This window comes from Mirounga leonina, unplaced genomic scaffold, assembly GCF_011800145.1.
Source record: "Mirounga leonina isolate KUSES-001 unplaced genomic scaffold, KU_Mleo_1.0 Mir_165, whole genome shotgun sequence".
NCBI lineage: Eukaryota > Metazoa > Chordata > Mammalia > Carnivora > Phocidae > Mirounga > Mirounga leonina.
In genome coordinates this window covers 5,133,022-5,157,838 of record NW_023270415.1, presented here as the reverse complement: position 1 = coordinate 5,157,838, position 24,817 = coordinate 5,133,022, and the positions used below count along the sequence as shown (strand labels likewise).

The 24,817-nt window shown below is 37.3% G+C and overlaps 1 protein-coding gene across 4 annotated transcripts in view; it reads left to right on the top strand.

Annotated features, from left to right (window-relative positions):
• PCMTD1 (protein-L-isoaspartate (D-aspartate) O-methyltransferase domain containing 1) overlaps window positions 1–24,817 on the top strand; it is a 70,256-nt gene that overhangs the window by 23,649 nt on the left and 21,790 nt on the right. For 2 of the 4 annotated variants that reach the window (XR_004680385.1, XM_035011138.1), the window contains exons 2-3: window positions 10,203–10,633; window positions 23,013–23,115. Coding sequence is in view for 1 of the 4 variants with exons in the window: in XM_035011138.1 (XP_034867029.1) it covers window positions 10,327–10,633; window positions 23,013–23,115 (410 nt within the window). In the remaining 3 variants the exon portion in view is untranslated. The remainder of the gene's footprint in view (window positions 1–10,202; window positions 10,634–23,012; window positions 23,116–24,817) is intronic. The other 2 variants (XM_035011139.1, XM_035011140.1) reach the window with 1 other exon arrangement.

Genomic DNA, 24,817 nt, shown 5'->3' with positions numbered 1-24,817 from the left:
TTTGACTTCTTCTTTGCCGATTTGGATGCCTTTGATTTCTTTTTGTTGTCTGATTGCTGTGGCTAGGACTTCCAATACTATGTTGAATAGCAGTGGTGATAGTAGACATCCCTGCCACGTTCCTGACCTTAGGGGGAAAGCTGTCAGTTTTTCCCCATTGAGAATGATATGCGCTGTAGGTTTTTCATAGAGGGCTTTTATGATATTGAGCTATGTACCCTCTATGCCTATACTCTGAAGAGTTTTGATCAAGAAAGGATGCTGTATTTTGTCAAATGCTTTTTCTGCATCTATTGAGAGGATCATATGATTCTTGTTCTTTCTTTTGTTAATGTATTGTATCACATTGATTGATTTGCAGATGTTGAACCAACCTTGCAGCCCAGAGATAAATCTCACTTGGTCGTGGTGAATAATCCTTTTAATGTACTGTTGGATCCTATTGGCTAGTATTTTGGTGAGAAGTTTTGCATCCATGTTCATCAGGGATATTGGTCTGTAATTCTCCTTTTTAATGTGGTCTTTGTCTGGTTTTGGGATCAAGGTAATGCTGGCCTCATAAAATGAGTTTGGAAGTTTTCCTTCCGTTTCTGTTTTTTGGAACAGTTTCAGAAGAATAGGTATTAATTCTTCTTGAAATGTTTGGTAGAATTCCCCTGGGAAGCCATCTGGCCCTGGGCTTTTGTTTGTTGGGAGATTTCTGATGACTGCTTCAATGTCCTTAGTGGTTATAGGTCTGTTCAGGTTTTCTATTTCTTCCTGGTTCAGTTTTGGTAGTGGATGCATCTCTAGGAAAGCATCCATTTCTTCCAGGTTATCTAATTTGCTGGCATAGAGTTGCTCATAATATGTTCGTATAATAGTTTGTATTTCTTTGGTGTTGGTTGTGATCTCTCCTCTTTTCATTCATGATTTTGTTGATTTGGGTCATTTCTCTTTTCTTTTTGATAAGTCTGGCCAGGGGTTTATCAAACTTGTTAATTCTTTCAAAGAACCAGCTCCTAGTTCCGTTGATCTGTTCTACTGTTCTTTTGGTTTCTATTTCATTGGTTTCTGCTCTGATCTTTATTATTTCTCTTCTCCTGCTGGGTTTAGGCTTTATTTGCTGTTCTTTCTCCAGCGCCTTTAGGTGGAGGGTTAGGTTGTGTACTTGAGACCTTTCTTGTTTCTTGAGAAAGGCTTGTATTGCTATATACTTTCCTCTTCGGACTGCCTTTGCTGCATCCCAAAGAGTTTGAACAGTTGTGTTTTCATTTTCATTGGTTTCCATGTATTTTTTTAATTCTTCTTTAATTTCCTGGTTGACCCATTCATTCTTCAGTAGGATGCTCTTTAGCCTCCATGTATTTGAGTTCTTTCCGACTTTCCTCTTGTGATTGAGTTCTAGTTTCAAAGCATTGTGTTCTGAAAATAGGCAGGGAATGATCCCAATCTTTTGGTACCGGTTGAGACCTGATTTATGACCTAGGATGTGATCTATTCTGGAGAATGTTCCATGGGCACTAGAGAAGAATGTGTATTCTCTTGCTTTGGGGTGGAATGTTCTGAATATGTCTGTGAAGTCCATTTGGTCCAATGTGTCATTTAAAGTCTTTATTTCCTTGTTGATCTTTTGCTTAGACGATCTGTCCATTTCAGTGAGGGGGTTGTTAAAGGCCCCCACTATTATTGTATTGTTGTCGATGTGTTTCTTTGCTTTTGTTATTAATTACCTTATATGATTGGCTGCTCCCATGTTAGGGGCATAGATATTTACAATTGTTAGATCTTCTTGTTGGATAGACCCTTTAAATAGGATATAGTGTCCTTCCTCATCTCTTATTACAGTCTTTGGTTTAAAATCTAATTTGTCTGATATAAGGATTGCCACCCCAGCTTTCTTTTGGTGTCCAATAGCATGGTAAATGGTTTTCCACCCCCTCACTTTCAATCTGGGGGTGTCTTTGGTTCTAAAATGAGTCTCTTGCAGACAGCATATCGATGGGTCTTGTTTTTTAATCCAATCTGATAGCCTGTGTCTTTTGATTGGGGCATTTAGCCCATTTACATTCAGGGTAACTATTGAAAGATAGGAATTTAGTGCCATTGTATTTTCTGTAAGGTGACTGTTACTGTATATTGTCTGTGTTCCTTTCTGGTCTATGTTGCTTTTAGGCTCTCTCTTTGCTTAGAGGACCCCTTTCAAGATTTCTTGTAGGGCTGGTTTTGTGTTTGCAAATTCCTTTAGTTTTTGTTTGTCCTGGAAGCTTTTTATCTCTCCTTCAATTTTCAATGACAGCCTAGCTGGATATAGTATTGTTGGCTGCATATTTTTCTCATTTAGTGCTCTGAATATATCCTGCCAGTCCTTTCTGGCCTGCCAGGTCTCTGTGGATAGGTCTGTTGCCAATCTAATGTTTCTACCTTTGTAGGTTACATATCTCTTCTCCCGAGCTGCTTTCAGGATTTTCTCTTTGTCTCTTTGTCTCTGAGACTCGTAAGTTTTACTATTAGATGTTTTTATTGATTTTGAGGGGGGTTCTCTGTGCCTCCTGGATTTTGATGTCTGTTTCCTACCCCAAATTAGGGAAGTTCTCTGCTATAATTTGCTCCATTATACCTTCTGCCCCCCTCTCTCCTTATTCTTCTTCTGGGATCCCAATTATTCTAATGTTGTTTCATTTTACGGTATCGCTTATCTCTCGAATTCTGCCCTCGTGATCCAGTAGTTGTTTATCTTTCTTTTTCTCAGCTTCTTTATTTTCCATCATTTGGTCTTTTATATCAGTGTTTTCTCTTCTGCCTCATTTATCCTAGCAGTTAGTGCCCCCATATTTGATTGCACCTCATTAATAGCCTGTTTGATTTTAACTTGGTTAAATTTTAGTTCTTTTACTTCTCCAGAAAGGGTTTCTCTAATAACTTCCATGCTTTTCTCAAGCCCAGCTAGTATCTTTAAAGTGATGATTCTGAACTCTAGATCTGACATCGTACTAATGTCCGTATTGAGTAGGTCCCTGGCAGTCAGTACTACCTCTTGTTCTTTTTGTTGAGGTGATTTTTTCCATCTTGTCATTTTGTGCAGAGGAGAATAGATTAATGAGAGAACAAAATGCTAGCAGAGTAACAACATCCCCAGAAAATATACTCTAAACAAATCAGAAAAGACCTGAAGCAGTGGGAAAAGAAAGGGAAAAAGAGAAAAAAGAAAAAGAAAAAAATAAAAACAAAAACAAACAAAACAAAACAACAACAAAAAAAACCCAGGTTGTGATCAAATATGATCAGGCTGGTATATAGATCAGTGCCACACACTAGATTTTGGGTGTATTTTGGTCTGTTTGAAGAAAGTGCCTCCCAAAATTTTAAAGAAGGAAAAACATATATATATATAAAAATAAGGGTTGATATGATGAAGGGGTGGAATATGACTGTAAATGTGGAAATTATAAAAAAATTTATAAAAGGAATTGATAAGAAGTTGTTTGAAAAAAGAAAGAAGAGGATTTAAAAAAAGAAAAAAGAAAAAAAAAGAGAGAATGTGATCAGGCAGGGGAGTAGGAAAAAAACCATATACTAGAGATTTAGGGTATATTTTGATCTGTTAGAAGAAACTATCTCAAATTTTTGGAGAGAGAACAACTTATATATATATATATGCTAAAAATACGGGTAACTACTATGAAGGGATAGAATATGACTCTAAAAATGAAAAATAAAAATGTTTTTTAAAAAAGGGATTGATAAGATGTTGGTTGAAAAATGGAAAAAGAAAAAAAAAAGTTAAAAAGAAAATTTACTTTGAAAGACTAAAGAATCATGGAAAAAAGGCCATGATTTCTATGTGTAGTATTCCCTTAGTGCTGGAGTTCTGCCGTTCTCATTGATCTGTAAACTTGGTCTTGGCTGGCTGTTCTTGTTGATCTTCTGGGGAGGGGCCTGTTGCTGTGGTTTCCAAATGTCTCTGCCGGAGGCGGAACTGCCCCGCCCTTGCCGCCTCCCGGCTAAGTAATCTGTTCGGGTTTGCTCTCCGGGGCTTTTGTTCCCTGCGAGCTTTCCGTACAGCTTTGGAGGCCGAGAGTGAAAATGGCGGCCTCCCAATCTCTGCCCTGGAGAAGCCGAGAACTTGGGGCCCTGCTCCTCAGTGAGCCCCCAGAGAAAAGCAGTCAGACACTCCCGTCTCCAGCCGCACTCCGTGCTCACCCGACCTGTGACCGCGCATTTCTGTCTCCGGCACTCGACCCCTTGTGGAGTCTCCAAACCCAGCAGATCCCTGCGGTGCACTCCTGCGCCGCTCCTCCCGGGGGAGGAAGGTGAGTCTCCCCGGATCTGCTGCTTGTTGGGTCCTTGCTGGAGGAGCAGTGGTCCGACTGTGCCGCGGATCACGGTTTATGGCAACCCCGAGCTGAGAGCCCGCGCCTGGGCTCTGCCTCTGCAGCCGGTTTCCCTGCTCCGATACCTGGGAGCTCTGCCGCACTCAGGCACCCCTGGTCTTTCTGTGACCCCAAGGGTCCTGAGACCACACTGTCCTGCAAGGGTTCCACCCCCACCTTAGCCACCGGAGTGACGTCCCTCAGCAGAGCAGACTTTTAAAAGTTCCGATTTTGTGCTCCATGGTTCTATCACTTGCCGGAAGCGGCTGACGGAGGCCCCTCCCCCGCCGTCTATCTTCCCGAATATTGCCTCGGATTCACTTCTCCGCACGTCCTACCTTCCAGAAAGTGGTCGCTTTTCTGTTCAGAGAGTTGTTGCTATTCCTTTGTTCGATCTCCTGTTGGGTTTGTAGGTGTTCAGAATGGTTTGATCCCTATCCAGCTGAATTCCTGAGAGGATACGAAATCCAGGTCTCCTACTCCTCTGCCATCTTGCTCCGCCCCCTCTAGTTAATCATTCCTAAATCCAAACAGTTTGAAGTTATATCTGATTTTCTTTCATTATGCCATAACATAGAGCTGTAATGGCTTTTTAATAGTGTTTTCTTTACTCATAAAAAATGAAGTATATTTCAAGTTAGGGGATTATTATTGAATTATCACAATATTTATTACAGATTTTAACTTGCAAACTCCTCACATGTACATTATTTATAATCCAAAATTCATGGCCCAGCAGTTAGGGGACTTGATTCCATTTTGGTGCCTCCATGTGGTGGGATATCACATTTTTGGATTTTGGAAGAATTTTTAATGGCATGAAAATGCTTAAGACATATTAAGCAAAATTTTGAAATAGTATATACAGTATAATAGTAATATTGTGTTAAGAAAGCGTATAGATGCTTAGACAGTAAATATTAACAGTGGCTCTTGGAGTATTAGGGTTATGAATAATTTTTATTTCTTTGTTTTCAAATTTTCTACAAATGCACATAGTATTATCATTGAATTGGTCAATGTTATGAAAATGTAATTTATAATAATTCATTTTCCACCCACCATCAGAAGCTATGTATATGATAAAATGACTTGTCTTTGAAGCTCTGTAGTATAAATTATTATATTTTCTCTCTTTTTTTGTTTTTTGATTTTTCTACTGTAGCCTATTTGCTAAATGTATTTTTATTCTTTAGGAAATTATATTCTGTGTGTCTTTTATCTTATTCTGGTCTAAAAAAAAATACACACACGCACATATATATTTAAGTATCCCCTTTATATTCAGCTTTACTTGTCAGTTTTGTTCAAATAATGCATGTACACAATTTAGAAAGTCAGGTGATACCCTGAAGACAAAGTATAGCAGTTCCTGGCTTTACCTGTTTCCACCTGGAGGCTCACACTCCAGGGGGATCTTAATGCATTCAGCTATTTCATAGTAGGGAAGTTACCTCCATGTTGCTAACCTTAGTTAGCATTTTAGATAGCATTTACTTTCCTATAATCACAGATGAGGTATTAACTTCCATACCCCTCTTTACCTCTTCTCTTTTGTCCTGTATGGTTAAATGCCTATTCAAATTGAATCAGCAATTGTGTTTTCACTATTCTATGTACACATTGTCTTCCCCAGACCAAATAATGTATAATTATATTCTCTTTCTTTTACAGTTTTGGTTTTTCCTTTACATCTTATTTTAAAATTAGTCCTACAGTATGTTTCTCATTCTTTAAAAAGCCTTTGCTGGCTCCATTGTCTGTGGGAGGAAGTCCAAGCTCCATGTGTGTGTGGCCTGCAAGCTTCGTTTCTCATTCCTCTTTATTGTTTTAGCCTCACCAAGCACTGCTTTCTATTCCTGCACTTCAGCTCTTCGGTACTATTTGTAGTGCCTTAAGTGGGCGGGTGCATTGCCTCTTGTCTCCTTGTCTTTTCTGCTTGTTTTGAACACCTCTCCTTCCTTCTGCCTCTGTGCTTACCACGTCTTCATATTTAGGAAAATTTTCCTATCCTTTTGTGTCCACCCCCGTGTCTGGGTTGGTGTTCCATAACACCCTTGTATAACTCTACCATGGCTCTGCTCATCCCATTTTGTAGTTTTTCATGCCAGCTCTTCTCCTGAGGTCCCTCGGGTTTCCTAAGATTCTTTCAAGGGCCTGAGAAGTCCAGTACTGGGTTTTTCTATAACATCTGAAAACACCTACTAATGTTTTGCAAAACAACAGGACTTGTGGGAAAAGTAGCCTTGTAACATACCACTGAAAACCTATGCAACTGTGTAACCAGTTTACCAACAAGAAAAATAGCAATCCTAATAAAATTTTTAGCATAGCTAAATCTACTGGAATTTGCATGTAGCATTACGGTCAGTTAGTCCTTCATAGCCTTAAACCCTAAGGTTCGTCTTCCTCTGAAATTTAGGCTCTAGAAGATAATTTGCTTATGGATATTGTTTTATTTGCACGTGTATATTTTTATCAAAATTTAAAAATCTGAATCTGGGTATAGCCTCAATTCGTCTGTTGCTTTAATCCAGAGACATTGTCTTAACATTTTTTTCGTCTGCATTCACAGCTTCCCTAGACCCCTTGAATTGCCTTAGAGGTAGGCACTCTCTATTTTTAGCTTTTTGCTGGAAGTGTTCTTAAGTCGCTAAGGTATCTTTTTTTTTTTAATTTTGTTTTATTGTCTTATGTTAATCACCATACATTACATCATTAGTTTTTGATGTAGTGTTCCATGATTCATTGTTTGCATATAACACCCATCTTTTTATATATGTAAGCTGTCACTTCAAAACATGAACATGGCAGCCACCCCAACTTCTTCATTATCTGCACATCATTACCTTATATACTAAATGTGAGCTAATAATTTGCGTTAAAGAAACGATGCATTGTAGCAGATTGCACATCCTATTCTAGAAAACCTTTCCTGACCACCTCCCTCCTGGATACCTTACAGCTTTGTGTTCAGATGTATTTGTCTTTCCTATCAAAATAGAAGAGTCCGGCAAATCTGGCCTCAAATTTTTATGTGGCTCCTTATTAACAAGGTGTTGTTTCCCAGCTTTCTGAGTACCTGGTCTCTGGTCTGTTGCAGTAAAGTTCAGAAACACAAATTACATGGCACTTTCTAAAATGGAAATGTAATTCTCCCTCCCTTGTTAGTATCTGTGGCTGACTCTGTTGCAACTAATAGATGTTCTTAAATTAGATTCAACTCATGGGTCTGTAGGAACTCGGGATCCTTCTGAAGTTGGTTGTAAAACTTCTCATTCATTCATTTTTTAATTAGAGAAAGGGGCCAGAAATATGATCAGATTCTCAAAAGGGTTCAGGCTTAAAAAGAAAAATCACTGGCCTACATAATAAAGGTCTTATGGTGCTTGGAAGGTACCCAACTACATGTAGTTTCTTAAAAGTGTCATCTGCTCTTTTGCTTTAATACCAGCCATATCCTTAGCCTTTAATTCCCTTAGTCCTTTAATTGCATGACACAATCCATGCCTTTTTAAGAGAGCTTTCCTGGATCCTTGGATCCGCTTTCCTCCGGGCTCCTTTAGCAACAGTCACATGAATTGTAGTACCCTAGTCCTTTACTCATTGTTTCTACTTCAAAGTGGGCATGGGAATGCCTTCCTCGTAGGCTTATTGTAGCTTTTAATGAGATAATATACAGAAAACACTTAGGACAGTGTCCATCAGCAAATGGTAGTACTTCTTGTTGGTTTGATACTTCTTTGCTTTTCTCACCAAGAGTGTGCGCTTTTGTGTAGTGAAGTCAGCATTTGCTTATTTTGCTGTGATAATTTTGGACAGGTTAGAGTTCAGAAGGACCTGAGAAGGATTAGGCCACTCTGCGGAATAATTTTTCAAACTAGTAAAATAGAACATTTCCAGGAGAGCCATTAAGTGTCTGCACAGTCAGAATTAGGCCTATAAAGTCCTGAGGTAGGTGCCACACTGGAGACTCAACTGAAGCTGCCTCCTAGTCTAATGTAGCCACTTTTTCTTTCATCTTGGGAAGGAATTAACTCTGAGTACCAGGTAAAAAACTTAACCTATGCTTAGAAGCCATGTTAGTAAAAAAACCAAAAAAAACCCCCCCAAAACACAGAAAAAACCTTTAAATGCTAGAATTGTGCTCAGCAAGTTGAGATGCTTGGGCTATAAAAGGGTGTCCAACTAAGACTGTTGAAGGAAGAGTGGATTGATGTTTCCAGTTGCACTGTGTGCTGTGAAATACACCCATTGAGGAGAATGGTGCAGCGAGCCCATGTATTTTTTTCAGTTATGTCTTTTTTTGGCTGTGGGGGGCACTGGAGCCATCCAGGTTTGTATAAGTGAGTTTGAATAAGTTAAATAAGAGTGTGACATGAGTTCACAATATTTCCTCTACTCAGAAAGTTTAAGGAACTCGTAGGAAAATACAAAAGAGGACATAGGCAGGCAGTGGGGCAGGGACAGGACCTGGTGAGGCAGCTGCCCCATTAGTGCGGTGGCAGCTTGGTGCCAGAGGTGTGAGGACCCTGAGGAAGCTCGAGGCATCGGTGGTTTTTCTTCTCTAACGTCGAGAGAGAGACAGTCTTTCCAGAGTTGGCTGTCATAACTTGTTTTTGGCCACAGGCATTTCATTTTTTTCTTTCTTTTTTTTTTAAGATTTATTTATTTGTCAGAGAGAGAGAGCACGAGCAGGGGGAGGGACAGAGGCAGAGGGAGAAGCAGGCTCCCCGCTGAGCCAGGAGCCCGATGTGTGGGGCTCGATCCCAGGACCCTGGGATGGTGACCTGAGCTGAAGGCAGATGCTTAAGGACTGAGCCACCCAGGTGTCCCGGCATTTCATTTTTCATTTTCCTTCTCCTGATTTATTAATTCAGAAATTAAGTGTTATACGAATTCATTTGCTAACTATAGTTGAATAAAGATTAAATTGTGTTCATTATGATGTATTGAAATTTTTATTTAATCAGGTTGCACTTATGTTTTCATTTAAAGATGCTGAATTTGACTTTAAAGAAGTTTATTGTACTTGTGTGTGTAACAAATGTTCTAGTGCTTATACTATTAAAGTTGTTAATAAAATTTGTGGTCTCCTTATTTATCACCACAGGGTTTACCAAATAAAACAATCTTAATATAAACTACTTATATGTGGGTGTGTGGGTGTCTATATTTTAAACATGTGGATCTGTTTTTTTTTTTTATATTTTGTATTCAGTGTTTAGGTAATATGTTACTTTGTGTTAACATTTTGAATTTATGTGGTGCATTTAAGATGTTTAGCATTCAGGTGTTAGTGGATTTTTAAGTTTAGGAATTTTCAATCAATCAAGTAATTCATGCATATTAAACTAGACTCACCGTACTCCAAAGGCCACCTGGCTTAATGCTTAAGAGCATGGTTTCTAGAGTCTGAAAGACCTGGGACTGTGTCCCAGCAGTGTCACTTTCTAGAGCAGCTCTGTTCAGTGTGGCAGGTACTGGCCACATGTAGCTATTAAGCACTTGAAGTGTGGCTAGTGTGCCTGACTGAATTTTAAGCTGTATTTAATTTTAATTTTGGCCTAGGTAGCCACGTGACTAATGGCTAGCATATTGGGCCTCATGGTATGAGGTAACTTAACCCTTCTGTGTCCCAGATTTCTCGTCTGTACAGATGAGATCAAACTTAAGCTTCCTTTTGTGATTGTTAGAAGAATAAATAAATATATTTAAAGAACTTAAAACTATGCCTGGAACAGAATATGTCCTTTAAAAGTTATAATGACTATTATATATTTAATAAACTGGAGTTACTTTCCTGTGAGTGTTAATTTAAACCTGTTTATTTTTATTCTTCCCTTTCAGGATTAATTTATTTTTGGAAATCAAGTGCAATATTAAAGGGAAAACAAACCACACTACATTATTGGAAGCCATTTCTGCTAATTTTATTACATTTTAAAATTTATGATTTGATTTGAATACTATCATGGGAGGAGCTGTGAGTGCTGGGGAAGATAATGATGACTTAATTGATAACTTAAAAGAAGCTCAGTATATCCGCACTGAAAGAGTGGAGCAAGCCTTCAGAGCGATTGATCGCGGAGATTACTATTTGGAAGGCTACCGAGACAATGCTTACAAAGACTTAGCCTGGAAGCATGGGAACATACACTTGTCAGCACCTTGCATTTATTCTGAAGTTATGGAAGCATTGAAACTTCAACCAGGATTGTCTTTTCTTAACCTGGGAAGTGGAACCGGATATTTAAGTACAATGGTGGGCTTAATTTTAGGTAATTTTATTTTTGTAAAATTTTATTTTAAAAAGTAAGCTGAGTTTGTATTACTGTTTATGATTTACAGGGTTTGTAAATTTGTATATCTTTGAATGTATGTACTCAAAGTAGTTCTTTTCCTTATTTAAGTGTAGAAACACAAGGCAGTAGTAATCTTCTCTTATTCTCTGCCCTGACCCTGACAGCTTGTGCATTTAATCCCAGACTTAAGAAACCCTTGGAACTGTTTTTCCAATCGTTGTCTGTACTTAAAATTGAACAGCTGGTAGGCAGGAAACTCAGGGGTATCATGTAATCTATTTCAGGTAAAGGGTTGTGACTGACTGCTGGCATAGAGAGTTCAGTCAGTCTTCGATGTCCCATTTAAAAAGGGAATGGTGCCAGGTTTTTGTTGGAGTTTGTGGGATGTAGAGTATACGGCACTGGTGAGGCCAAGCAAGGGATTGGGAGAAAAACAGAATAGAAGTATATGTCAGTAAGCTTTCATCATACTTACTGTCTGTTCTGTCAGGCATTCTTCCTGGTGTAGGTACATAGCAGTGATCAAAAGGGACAACTCTCTCTGCCTTTGAGAAGCTTACTGGGTGCTTCCTATGAGAATGAGGCATTGTTTAAAGCACTTTACATAGTCACTCATTTAATGTTCCTAATAATCCTGTGACGTACATACTATTAGGATTCTTGTGTATGTAGGTGAGTAAATGGGGGCTCACAGAGGTTAACTAACTTGCCTCAAGTTGCATAGCTAAGAAGTGACACCTGCAAAATACAGAATGTGGGTTGAAAAGGCATGGATGGAGGAAAATAAGCGCTAAGACCTTAGGATGTTGGTGGAGGTTGAACAACCATTATTTTTACTAAGCCACTTGGTATTTACCGAGTGCTACTTTGTGACGAGCCTTAAGGCAAAGCATCAAGGCCCACAGTGTAGACTCTTGTCCTTGAGTTCACGGACTGGCAGGAGTAGAGAGACATCAGAAAATCAGCCATTGTCATCCATTGTGGTATGTGCCATAGTTGAGGCATATGGCTGAGTTCTAGGGATGAGACTGATTTAAAATTCACCCTGAAGTGATGGAGAATCATTGAAGGATTTTGAATAGAGAAATGAGTATAGTCTAGTAGGGTGATTCCCTGTCGGAGGGTGCTGGGTCAGTCCCAGTTTATCCCTCTTGTCCTGGCATCAGTATTTATAATGTCCTTTTCTTTCCCAAAGTGTCCCAATTTTGACAGTAAATTATATAGTCACATTAAATGACTAATAAGGCATTTTCAGGCCTGAAATTCCCCTTTCTTACACACTGACTAGCTCCTTCCTTTCCTAGTCATGGAACCTATGTCTACTTCATAAAGACAACTGAGTCAGTTCCTAATACATAATACAACCTAATACATAAAACAATCTGTTTCATCCCATGCTAAGTTTCTGATTCATAATGATATGCTCAAAAAGTAGCAAAGTATTAATTTTTACCAAGAAAGAAATTAAGCAGCTTACATTTAAATTTGGTATTCCTGCCCTTTCTGAGACAGGAGTTTCTCTGCAGGTTGGGAACCCCACTTCTCTATTAACTTTTGAAAAAGGAATCTCAGGGTTTGAGACTGTCTCCAAATCAAAGGAACTTAGTTGAGGCAGTAGAGAGAGCTTTTGAAAAAATGGGAGTTGCCTTCTTGAAAGTGCATTTCTTGACCAGCTCTGGCAACTTTAGGCTGGAGTCTAGGCCTCCTAGCACGTCTGGCTAGCCTCAGAGCACCTGTTACCCTGTCTTCCACCTCTCTGGCCCTGTCAGCTGGCTCATGCTGAGGGAGGTCAGTCTTAGCCAAAGGCCTGCAGGGAAGAGGGGGGTCATAATTAGCAACCTTGCTAGCAGTGAGATTGCCCCCTTAAACTCTACTCCTCAGTCTCAGTCTCCCAAGAGATGAGGTTCCTGTGGCCAGATGCATTTGTAGGTTGACCTCACACTTTTATCATATCTGGAATGGCTTTAAACCCATACCAGAGGGCAGCATGGAGAAACAGACCCCTGTGTAAGTGATCCACAATGCAGTTGATATTTTCCTTCTGTTACAAGACTCCAGGGAGTCATGGTCTTTAGTTACATGTATGACTATGGTTACTGGACTTTATTCCAGGATTTATGTGTGTGTGACCCTGCAGTCAAAACCAAGATAAAGTTTCTTTCTCTTTGATGGGAAATGGTCATTTGCTGAGAAAGATAAAAACACTTCAAAGAAGAAGGAAAGGCAGAAAGAATAGTCTGTAAATCCGTGATTGCAGCTAGTAAATCTTGGATCTCTCTAGCTGCTGAGGAAGTTTAATCTTTTTACCCCTGCCCTTCCTTTTTTGGTTTGCTTTGTGAGTGTTTTAAGTTAAGAAGGTAGACCCAAAGAAAGGTGCTTACATGTTCCCTACAATTATCTGAGTATGGTGAATCAGATTTTGCTTCATTGCTTCACAGTGACCTTACTAACAGAAGTTCTGTCCTTAAAAAAAAAAAAAAAAAGAAGTTCTGTCCTTATTAAGTAACTGTAACATCATGGCTCTAAGCCATGTTTCTCTCCCAGTCACAAGATGGGGATGACAGGTGCTCACCGTAGGCAGGGATTCTCATTTGAGGACATGCTGAGCATGATCTGGAGGAATTGTGGCTAAGGCAGGGAGAGCAGGGTGTTTGTGATTTGGTAATGCAGATAAGAAAAATGCACACAGGAATTTCCACCTCCTCTCCAGAAACAGACCTGTAGAGGATGAGCTGCAGTCTTGCGAGAGCTTTTGTTCAGTGAGAGGAAGTTAGGTTTATCTTAACCTCAGGAAATTTCTTGTGATTAAAGTATACTTGAAGCAGTTATTTGTAAATGGAATTTATTTTTGCTCCAGACCTAGAGAATAGATCACTCTGACTCCCAATGTGCCTCATTTAGGTAACTTGTTTAGTTTCACATTGAAGATAAGTTGTTGTTCCACTTGCTTCTCCTTAAGACTCTTCCTAGAACTAAGGACTTTCACAAAGAATCAAGCGCTTATTTAATTCTCTCAGTACTGTCTTTCCATACCTAAAGAGTCCTGTTGAAAAATAGGGTCCAAGAGAAGAGGGCTCCCAAATCCTCTGCTTCCCAGACTTGTGTTATGAATATCAGGTCTATGAAGGCAAATTGGTCTGATCATCTTTCTGATTCAGGTAGGGGTGGTTCTCCATTCTGATCCTTTTTGCTTAGGGATTCACTCCCATTTTCTAAACCTATAATATGAGGATTCGTCCAACGTAATGAGTTCCTTAGTCTCTTGACTAATTCTTGAGTTAATAGAAATGACTGGAGAAACTGCCAGAATCATTCCAATATTATGTTTGCCACTACCTCAGCATGACAACATTAGTTTCTGAAGTTAAAACAGTTGGCAAGCTTATGTGCTTGACAGGCAACTCACTGCCAGCATTATATTGTCCAATGCTGCTGTATTGTCCAGAAGGCTGATTAGTTAAGCTACGTGTTGCCACCATGTTTGGTCTCTATAGTCTTTATCTCTTTACCAGAGGACATTAAATGCCCCTCATTCAGCTGCCTTTAGATTGCCTTTGACTTGAGATACTCATGTTTTAGCTCTCATTTTAGCCCCCTTTCTCCCTTTAATGAGATACAGCTTACCATAAAGTTTGCCCATTTTTAAGTATACAGTTCACTGAGTTTTGGTAAATTTGCAGAGTTATGCAAACCTTACCATAGTTCAGTTTGAGAACATTTCCATCACCCCAAAAAGATCCCTCATGCCTGGCTGAATCTACTCCCTGTCCCCACCCTAGCCCCTGGCAACCACTTATCTACATTCTTTTTCTATAGATTTGTCGTCTTTGTACATTTCATATAAATACAATTATATGTAGTCTTTTGTGTATGGCTTCTTTCACTTAGCAATATGTTTGCAAGGCTGTAGCATGTATTAGTATTTATTTCCTTTTTATGATTGAGTAATATTTCATTATAAGGGCATACCACATTTTGTCCGTTCACCGCTTAATGGACATTTGGGTTACCACTTTTTGGCTATTATGAATGATACTCTTGTGAACATTCAAAATGTACAAATGTTTGGGTGACCATCCATTTTCGTTTCTCTTGGGCGGATTCCTGGAAGTGGAATTGCTGGGCTCTATGTTAAGTTTATGTTTAACTTTTTTTTTTTTTTTTAAAGATTTGTTTATTTTGAGAGCGAGAGAACGTGCACAAGAGTGTGAGTGGAGGGAGGGGCAGGGGGAGAGAATCTTTCAAGCAGACTCCCCGCTGAGTGCGGCTCAATCCCACGACCCATGAGATCATGACCTGAGCCAAAACCAAGAGTTGGACACTTAAGCGACTGAGCCACCCAGGCGCCCCTATGTTTAACTTTTTAAGAATTTGTCAAAGTATTTTCTACAGTGGCTGCACTATTTTATATTCCCACAATGAATGAGGTTCTAGTTTCTCCACATCTTCACCGATGCTTGTGTGGTTTTTTGTTTGTTTTTTTAATAGCTGTTATAGTAGGTATAAAATGCTATCTTGCTGTGCTTTTAACTTGCCCTTCTAATGATGTGGAGGAGCATCTCTTCCTGTGTTTTCTAGTCATTCCTATATCTTTAGTTAAATGTCTTTCCAAATCTTTCCCCCATTTTTTTAATTAAGTTGTTGGGTGTTCTTATTGAGTTGTAAGTGTTTTTTCTGTATTTTGCTTACAAGCCCTTTATCAGAAATACAGTTCTCAAATATTTTTTCATGATCCTTTAAGCACCTTTTTTAGAAATCTATCTTGGCTCACTGTGAGCCAGAGAATCAGGGAGATCCAGAGTGGTCTTCAGCTCCCCTCCCCCATTCTTTTTGATAAGACAAAACACATTCTGCAGGTTCTCAGGGTTCTCTTTAAAGTAGAGCACATTTTCTGCATTAAACCACACCTCAGTTTTTCCTCTATCCCTTTTTTTTTTTTTTGGAGGATATTTTGTTTTTTCTTTTTAGGAATTACAAAGGCTCTTGGTATGTGCTTTATTTTGGGCTCTGAGCAAATCTGTTTTGAAAAGAACCATTTCATTTAGGCTAGTCATATTTTCTGAAATCAGTAAAGCTTGTCACTGTTTAAACTGTTCCTTCTTAGTACTAGTTAGACTTCTCAGCATCTTCTGCCCACACACCCTGTATTGAGTTACCATTACTTTTCTATATCTTAGGGTTTTTTCCCCCTCTCACTTCTGGTTGTGGAGTGGAAGTCATTACTCTCAACCATCTCTTTCATTGCTGCTACCTCTAAAAAGACACATGATTTTGTGTTTATGCGATATTACTGCTTATTATTATTGGGCAACCGATAGGAATAAAAGTATCAAATATTAGGAAATAGTATGGGTTTTAGAAATTTTAAAGTTTTCATAGTGATTTCTGGTTCTGTTTCCTCACACTGTTCTTCAAAGTTTTAAGGCAATCCCCTCAGTGGTGTGAAAAATCTTAGGTGGTTCTTTGAGCATCTTGAGCTTTTATTTACCTTTGGGATTAACTATACCCAATTCAAGATTATCCTTGTACCAAATACAGTTGATCCCTATTGTTTGTGAATTCACTACTTCTTAAAATTTGTTTGTACCCTTAGATGGTGGCTTTTGAGGTCATTTGTGCACATGTCCACAAACACCAAATTGCCGGTGCTACTTGGGGAAACATGTACATACACATACCTCAAATTGTTAATAATTTTAAATCCTAAAAACTCAACCTGGTTGTTCATTTGCTTTATCTTACAAAAGAGAAAATGAGCTTCCGAAGTGTTAAGAGATTGGCCTGAGAACGGCCCAGGAGGGGCCAGAAATGGGCCCCAGAGCCAGAAGGAGCAGGTTGTGCTGCACTGTCCCCTTCTGTCTCCATTCTCTAAATGTTCTTTCTGTTGTGTTTCTCATTCTGGTGAAAGGTACTTTTTCTTCTACCAAAAATTACTCAGGTGGAGGGGCACCTGGGTGGCTCAGTCGGTTAAGCGACTGCCTTTGGCTCAGGTCATGATCCTGGAGTCCCGGGATCGAGTCCCGCATCGGGCTCCCTGCTCAGCGGGGGGTCTGCTTCTCCCTCTTACCCTCCCCCGGTCATGTACTCTCTCTCTCTCTCTCATTCTCGCTCTCTCAAATAAATAAATCTTAAAAAAAAAAAATTACTCAGGTGGAAACCTGGACATCAGACTATTCTAATATTTTATGGAATAAGTAACATATTGCTAAGGTTAAAAAAAATTCAAAAGAATCAAAAGACATACTTTATTTTTTTATTTTTTATTTGTATTTTTTGAGAGAGAACGCCTGTGTGTTGGTGGGGGGAGAGGGAGAGGGGGAGAGAGAGAATTCCAAGCAGGCTCCATGCCCAGAGTGGAGTCCATCATGGGGCTTGATCAATCTCATGACCCTGAGATCATGACCTGAGCCGAAATCAGAAGTCATACACTCAACCACTTGAGCCACCTGGGAGCCCCTCAAAAGGCATACTTTAAAAGGTTTTCCTTTTCTCCATTTTTTCTGGTTGTCTCCCCACTTAAAAAATAGCTTCATAGAGCCTGGCATACCTCTACTTTTATATAAAACTCACATGATTATAGGGATAATAGTTGAAGTCATATTTTTCTTAAGGTACATAAAGGAAAATATGTATTGCATTTTACAAGATTCCTATCAACAGCTAAAATTAATAAGAAATTTCTTTTGAATGGAATGTATTTATCTCTGTCTTCTGTGGAATGCCTCATTCTGTGATAATAACAAAATAGATCTGACATATACTTAATGACTTTTGCTAGTGTACTTTATATTTAAATTAAGACATGAAAAATAAACATTTTGGGCTTTGTATATCATTGCCTCAGTCTTGGTTGTGAACCTTTTAACTTTGGGACCATAGTTACATTTTTGTACTTACCATTCTTTCAAAAAATATTTATTATATCAAACATTGCGCCAGCTGCCGAGGATACAGCAGTGCATAAGACACATCCTATAACCTTGAAATTGTGCATATCATCTCTGAACTAGCAGTAGAAGCATTATGTCAGTTTCACTGGCTGTTCTCTTCATTTAGTTCACTAAATATTTATTATGTGAATTGGTCACTTCACTGGCCCCAGCATATCTTCAGGTATTTCACAAATAAATACCTAGTGGAATGAAAGAGCTGCTGAAAATGGCTTCCAGGGGAAATGATTGCATTAAAAACAATCTAGATCAAGAACTAAAGCTGTTTAAATTAGCTTTTAGAACTATTTTCTGTTTTGTAGGTGAGCACAACTTTTTCTCTGTTTACTGAATTTACTTTTGTAGAAACTATTTTAATTTTCTACTGTAGATATGTGAGATAGTCATAAGTTGTAAACATATTAGAATTGAATATTAGCCTGCTTGGTGGAAATATGTAAATGAGCTGATTGTGACGTCTGTTTTTGGTATTTTAGACATGTCGTTTACGTAGGGGTTTGGATCCATTTTCTGTGACTGTTTAAACCAGTAAGTTCAGATTTTGTTTAAACATATATCTGAGATTAAAGTGTAATAAAGAAAAACCACATTTATAATCCATCAGCTGAGAGGAGCTCGAGGGGCCGGAACTGGAACTTCTGGAAAGTTTTTCAGGATTTGCTTCATGAGGCCTTTCCTAAACTAGAGAGCAGAGAACCAAGTCTCTAGTCTAGTCTTGGATATAGCCAGCTAGCTTCAGAATAGTTATGCTAAGATGGCCAGACTCAGTAAACATTTGAGCGTTTGTTTTTCTTTAATATGCTCTTTTTGTGTAATATAATAGGATGGAGAAACCATAAGAAATTAATTGTATCTTGTGTCAATACATGAGATGTTTCTTTTTATCTAATTAATGATTACCTAATCTTTTGCTGATTCCTTTTACTCCCCTTCCTTTATCTACCTTTGCACTATTTTATGTCTCTCTGTTATACTCCAAGGTGTTCACAGAGTGAAATCTAATCTTGTCTGCTTACCGTATGTTACTGTCCCTGAATTCTTATAAACTCACTTAGAAGTCTTCCCAAAGATGCCTTATTTTATACAACTGAAATTAGTAATAAAATATCTTTGGAACTTACTGAAAGATGTTTTTACATTATATATTTCAGTTCTTACTGAGAAACTTTACACTAGGCTCATAGAAACCAAATAACTGATTCACCTGCTCCCCCTTGTGGTAAATATTTAGTTTTATCCATAATGCTTTTATTTGCAGTTATTAACTCTTGATAACACTTATTATTAGTGAGAACAGAGATTTGGATAGTCCAAAGAGATTTTAAAAATTAGGAGGATGTGGCTGGTGTGCTCAACCTGGGCTGCATTTAAGATTATCTGCAGGGCCTGGGCCATACCCTAGGAGATTCCCTCTGCCTGCTGGGTTGGGAACCAAGCATTTACAGCTTAAATTAAATTTAATCTACTTTTAAATATAATTTAAAAATTCCCAGGTATGCAGTCAAGAGTTGAGAACTACTTAGAGGTTATGGTTTTGCTTCTATAGCTAATCAGTTCTGTATACAAAGAGAGGGCACGTTATGATTTTTAATAATTTGTACCCATTTTGTACTTTATAGTGGGTGAAGCACTTGTACATAATTTACTTGATTTTCCCAGGAACCCATTTTATGCAATAGGAAAGACTTCAAAGGGTAAATTACTGGTCTCAGATTATGCAGCTGTTAGGAGGAGGAACCAGGATTGGAAACTAGGACATCTAACCTTAAATCCACTCTCTTTCCTACTGCTCCCTAGAATGTAGATCTGAGTCCTCAATTGAAATGATGGATCTTAAATTAGTTTATCTTGAGAGCTCTTCTAGTTTATGTATCATGAAGTATTTTTTTTTGCCTGTGGCTGTGTTCTGTAAATTAGCTTTACACAAAATACTGAAGGCACTGAAAACTTGATTAAAACGTGTGAAGCTCTCCTGATTTCCCTAGATTGCCTCAGGCCAGCTCTGCCCTGCATACCGCACTCAAAACAGCCTTTCAGGGTGCCTCAGAGAACGAAGCTGGAATATTGGGTGTCACATAGGGTCAACATTGATGTAAAAAAGAGATACATATATTGAATAGACACCTAAACCTAATAATTATTGACCTTTATATAACATATATGGTTTGATTATTGACTGATATAAATGAGCTAGATTAGATCCAACTACTATAAAGGAAAAATAGTCTCTAGATTTTATTATATTGGAATATTTTTATATTTGTTACTGCTCTTAATAAATAGGCCTTTGCCAGCCTTAAAAATCACATCTAATATTACATAGGATACCTAGATTTTTCTAGTAACTATTTGTCTTAATAAACTTTGACTTCTGTGTACTGTGTATATTTCTATTTTTCCTTTAATGTTTACCTATTAAAGATAATGGTCAACTGTTAGTACTTTTATTTTTTTATATGTATTACAAAAATGATGCCTTTCTCATTTTATAGAAAAACCTTCGCATTGGCAAATACAAAATAGCATTGGAAACTATTGAATACAAAATTAAATTTATGCTTTATCTGTTAGATATGGTGTTAGAAAGTGTTGACAAAGTTTCTTTTGGATACTGTTTCATTTTTTTCCATTGACCTTTCCATTGTACCTTTCTGCCAGAATTATTCTATTGTTTATTTTATTAATTTGAAAACCTTATACTCATGTTTTTCTCATCTCTTTGACTAGCCCAATATTTTTTGTTGGAAAAAGTTACAGGTATAGTCAAGACATTTTAGACAAAAGGGTGTAATGATGGAAATGTGTCTGTCCTTCTCACCCTAGATCTCTTAATCCCTTTCCTTAGAAGCAGCTATGTATGCTTTTTTAGTTTTGTTTTATTTTTCTGTTCTATTTAATATAGATGTCAAATATGAGTTGTAATAAACAGTATCACTCTACATTTTTATCATACACTTTATGTGTTCTAGTTGCATATCACATTCTAAATAAATGAGATATTGGTGACATTGCTATTTAAGTTCTGCCTTTTAATAATGCATTCTTTTAGATTTATAGATTTATTTTCCAATATGTTAATTATTATTCAGTTTATTAGTGATAAAGGTGTGTCTCCGTGTTATTTAAATTAATTTCATTCACTAAGAAATCATAAATGGTGTTTTTGCACTAGAAGTTAATAGTCTATTCTGCATGTTTGTTTATGATAATGTCAAATCCTTTATATGTTAATGAAATTGTTTTCATTTTATGTCAAGGTAATGTGAAAAGTTATATGAAAAACATTCTTAAGAAATTTTCTAATGAACTTTAACCTTATTTCCAAAAGTTGCCACTTTGGTTTTAGACAATAAGCAGAAAGCAAGGAAAGGAAAAAGAGACCAGTGGTGTCTTTAAGTGATGAACACCTGTGTAGTCCCTTTGATCTAGAACTCTGAAGGTCAAACTCCCTGTTAAGAAAGCAGTTTGAGAGACTGAATAGAAACCTTGATTTCCAGATTATTTACTTGACACCTCTATTATAGTGTTTATGCATTTGGTCTTAACAGGAAGCTTCAAATTACAGCAGTATTGATGTTTTTCATTGATCTCTTACCCATGTAGCCGTAGTTTTGTTTTGTTTTCATAAAAATAGTTGATTAGTATAGCTAGATGATGAAAATATGGAAGTCTCTGTTTCACATTAAATGGATCTCCTTTAAAAGGGTAAAATGAATTCATTTCATAGAACAGTATTTTGCTTATGTACATAATGTTAAATTAACTGGTTTAATTTGAGTTTTTTAAATGAGGAAAACTTTATTCAGTGTTTCCTAACATTCTTTGTTTCCTTATGGAAATTCAAGTTATCGAAATATTCAGATTCTGTATAAATTAAAAAGAGATGTCACCGTGTGTTCTTCTGTAAGTTTATTTTTTAGCCACTTTATTTTTGAAAACAGTAAATTTTTGTTTGACTCAGTTTATGATAAAATAAGGAATTACGAGAGGTCTTAAATGCTATCAGATGGATGTTCTAGTTTTCAGATGAAGAGCAACAGTTCCATCGTAAGGAGACAAAAAACAAATCAAAACATTAAGATTGCATCAATCAGAATAACTTGCTTTAAAAATATAAAAACATTGCAAAGGGAGTTAATTCTATCTGTTGTATTTTGACAGATCAGTACCTTTTTATTTACCCTTCTTATCTGAATACATTTTTCAAGTAGAACCAGTTTTTTTTTTTTTTTTTTTAATAATACTAACCAAATGCAATATGATAGAAATGTAGGTTAAAGCATCATCTGATTTTGGCTTGAAGATAGTCTCCAAACATTTTGGTTTAATTTTTATAATTTGGGTAGTTCTAGATCACTTTTTTTTATGTGCCCTCTGAACATTCAAACGTGGTAATTGATGACTGTCTTTTTATTATTTAAAAAATTTTAGAGGTCAGTAGAACTCCACCATATTATTGTATTTTTAATGACATTCAGTAGGGGGCATATCGAGTTAATTAGTTCTTAAGATACAAGATACAGAAAATATGTATGTATAAGAGAGAAAATAAACATACACATACTTTTTCCTAGGAGACCAATTTCAAAATAAAACAAAAATATAACATAAATGTAGAGTGGAAAACCCTGTTTGGCTCAGTTTTGGAAGTTCAAAAGCAATTAGCCTAACTAGATGAGATGGTGTGTTCCTTTCATGTGCATCATGGGGCAGGCAATAACGCACAGTAGCTTTAGGAAATGTGAATCCTGTTTGGTCATATTCTCAGCGAGTATACCGGGGTAGCATCTGTCGACCATCTCCCGGGCTCGCTCTCTCCTTTTCTTCATTCCTATGATGTCACTTATCCATGGCTATGGGTAAAAGAAATACTAAGTGAAGTGTGAAGTATGCTAAAACAGGAGAGTAAGATCAGCTCTGCAATGAAGTGTCTTGATGGCCACATTCTGCTAGAGTTTGGGAACTCCAAAAGGCATAGAATGTGGTCTTGGCCCTCCAGGAATTTAGCATATAGTGGGGTGGTGTGAGATATTTATATAGTATCTATGTTAGCCCACGGTTTCAGGCATTTTAGAATTATAAAATTTTTAGAAATGATAAATGAAAATGTAATGGTAAAGAACTTAAACTTTATGTAGGAATATTATTTCTTTGTCAGTATTGTCCTGACGGATAAGCTACTCCCTTGAGAGAAATCTATAACAGCCTTTCTATTTTTCTTTTCTTCTTTTTTTAATTAAAACCATGCAAATAGTGAGATTTTCATTCAGCTTTTTAAATCTGGCTAGCAGATGTGCACATCTTTAAATGCTCCTGTGATATAGATAAATGAGCAGAAATTAAAAGAGCTCTGTAAAGACATATTATTTATATATTTTATAAACATGCTGCTGCTACAATTGCAGGTCCTTTTGGAATAAATCATGGGATTGAGCTTCATTCAGATGTGGTGGAATATGCCAAGGAAAAACTGGAGAGCTTCATCAAAAATAGTGATAGCTTTGATAAGTAAGTATTCATATCTATAGTTTTGGTTTGAAAGCAGTTGATAAGTAGATATATATGACATGTCTGTTTCTCAGTGCTAGTAGTTCATTGATCCTGAATTGCTCAGTTGACTGCAGCAAAAATCAGTGTGGTGTAAAATGATGGGAGAAATTAAGTTAGAAAAATTATTTTTTTTCTTTTTTTTTTTTATTTTATTCTAGAAAAATTATTTGATGCTATAATTTTTGTTCTATGTAAGTCTATAGTAAATTACAAATAAATAACTTATAATTCTGTATTACTGTCACTTTATTAGTGATAGTAGGGTAATGTTTCATTCATTAAATATCATACAAGTACCTCTTCTAAAAATAGAATGTAAAGATGCTTGGCTTGAGAGAATTCTGTTCTGGAACTGGTTTTATACCTTTGGAGTGATAATTTAAAAGATCTGCCCTCTTTATAAAATGAGGGTGATACCTGTTAGCATACAAACGACTTTCTTTAAATCATTCAGTTACCTTGTTATCATAGAAATACCGTGATCTATTTTGTGATAGGGTTGTGTTTGAGCAATTGCTTTAGAAAACCATTGTTTGGAACTCTTTATTTTGTCTTAGAAGAAACACTGCACAGACTTTTGGTCCTTAGCCTGGCAGGGGAGTCTTCTTGGTGTGTAATGTTCCTAAAATTCAGCAATGACAGTACTATGGGGCAAGGGTGTCATGCTAAAATTCATGAACTCTTGTGAGTTTATGTAAAATTTGAAGGCATTTATATCTTCCAACTAGTCCTATTTTTAAAGGAAGAAAGCTTTAAAATCTTAGAAACACTAGCTTAGAACTCAGTCACCTTATATAGCAAAGTTTTAGTACAAAACCAGAGTTCCAACTTGGCTTGTTGGGAGTGGGTCTTCCTCACTCATCTCTAGACCCTGGCCATGACCATGGAGGTGAGAAACTTGGGAGTCTGAATCAGAGCTGAGGGCTTCTTTCCAGAGAGTCTTAGGCTTGAGACAGTGCCATGAAGGAGGAAGAGAAGGCCCTGTGGATGTCTGCTGGAGTATATTTTCCTTTTTCTTCCCCTTCTCTGCCCTTTCTCTCCCTCCCCTTGCTCTTTGCTTTTACTCCCCTTGCCTTTGCCAGTGTGTGTCTATCCTCTGGCAAGTGGCACTTTGGTTGAAGAACAGAAAACTGCTGCAAAATCCTCAGTGTTACAGAGAGGGAAGGGGAGGTCTTGTGTATAGGTGTGATTGTAATTGGGTTATTAAAGACCTCAGTCAGGCAGGCTTAAGAGAATTGGAAAATGTTCAGGTTTATTTTGTTCTATAAGTAATTCAGCGTATTTGAGCAAGCTATTTGAATTTTCTGCATCAACTTGCTGAACACCATCCTTTATCTTATTTATGCTTGTCTTTATAAATAATTAAAATTTAATCCACATTTGAATCATTTTTCAAGTGCTTACCGTGTTGGTTCATATTCTCTTTCCAAGAATAACATGTTTGACAGAAATGAAATAGTTTCTAGCCTAAGTTATTTGATAAGAAGTTGGGATTCAATTTTACCATCCTTTTGTGTCTAGTGTTTCTGTCTGTCTGATGATTTGTAGCATGTTAAATGCTTAAGATATGAAATGAATATTTTTATATTGTTTATTAGAGCTGTAGAATTTTGTTGAATTTATTGAATTCCTGTTGTATGTGTTTTGATGTTGAAACAGT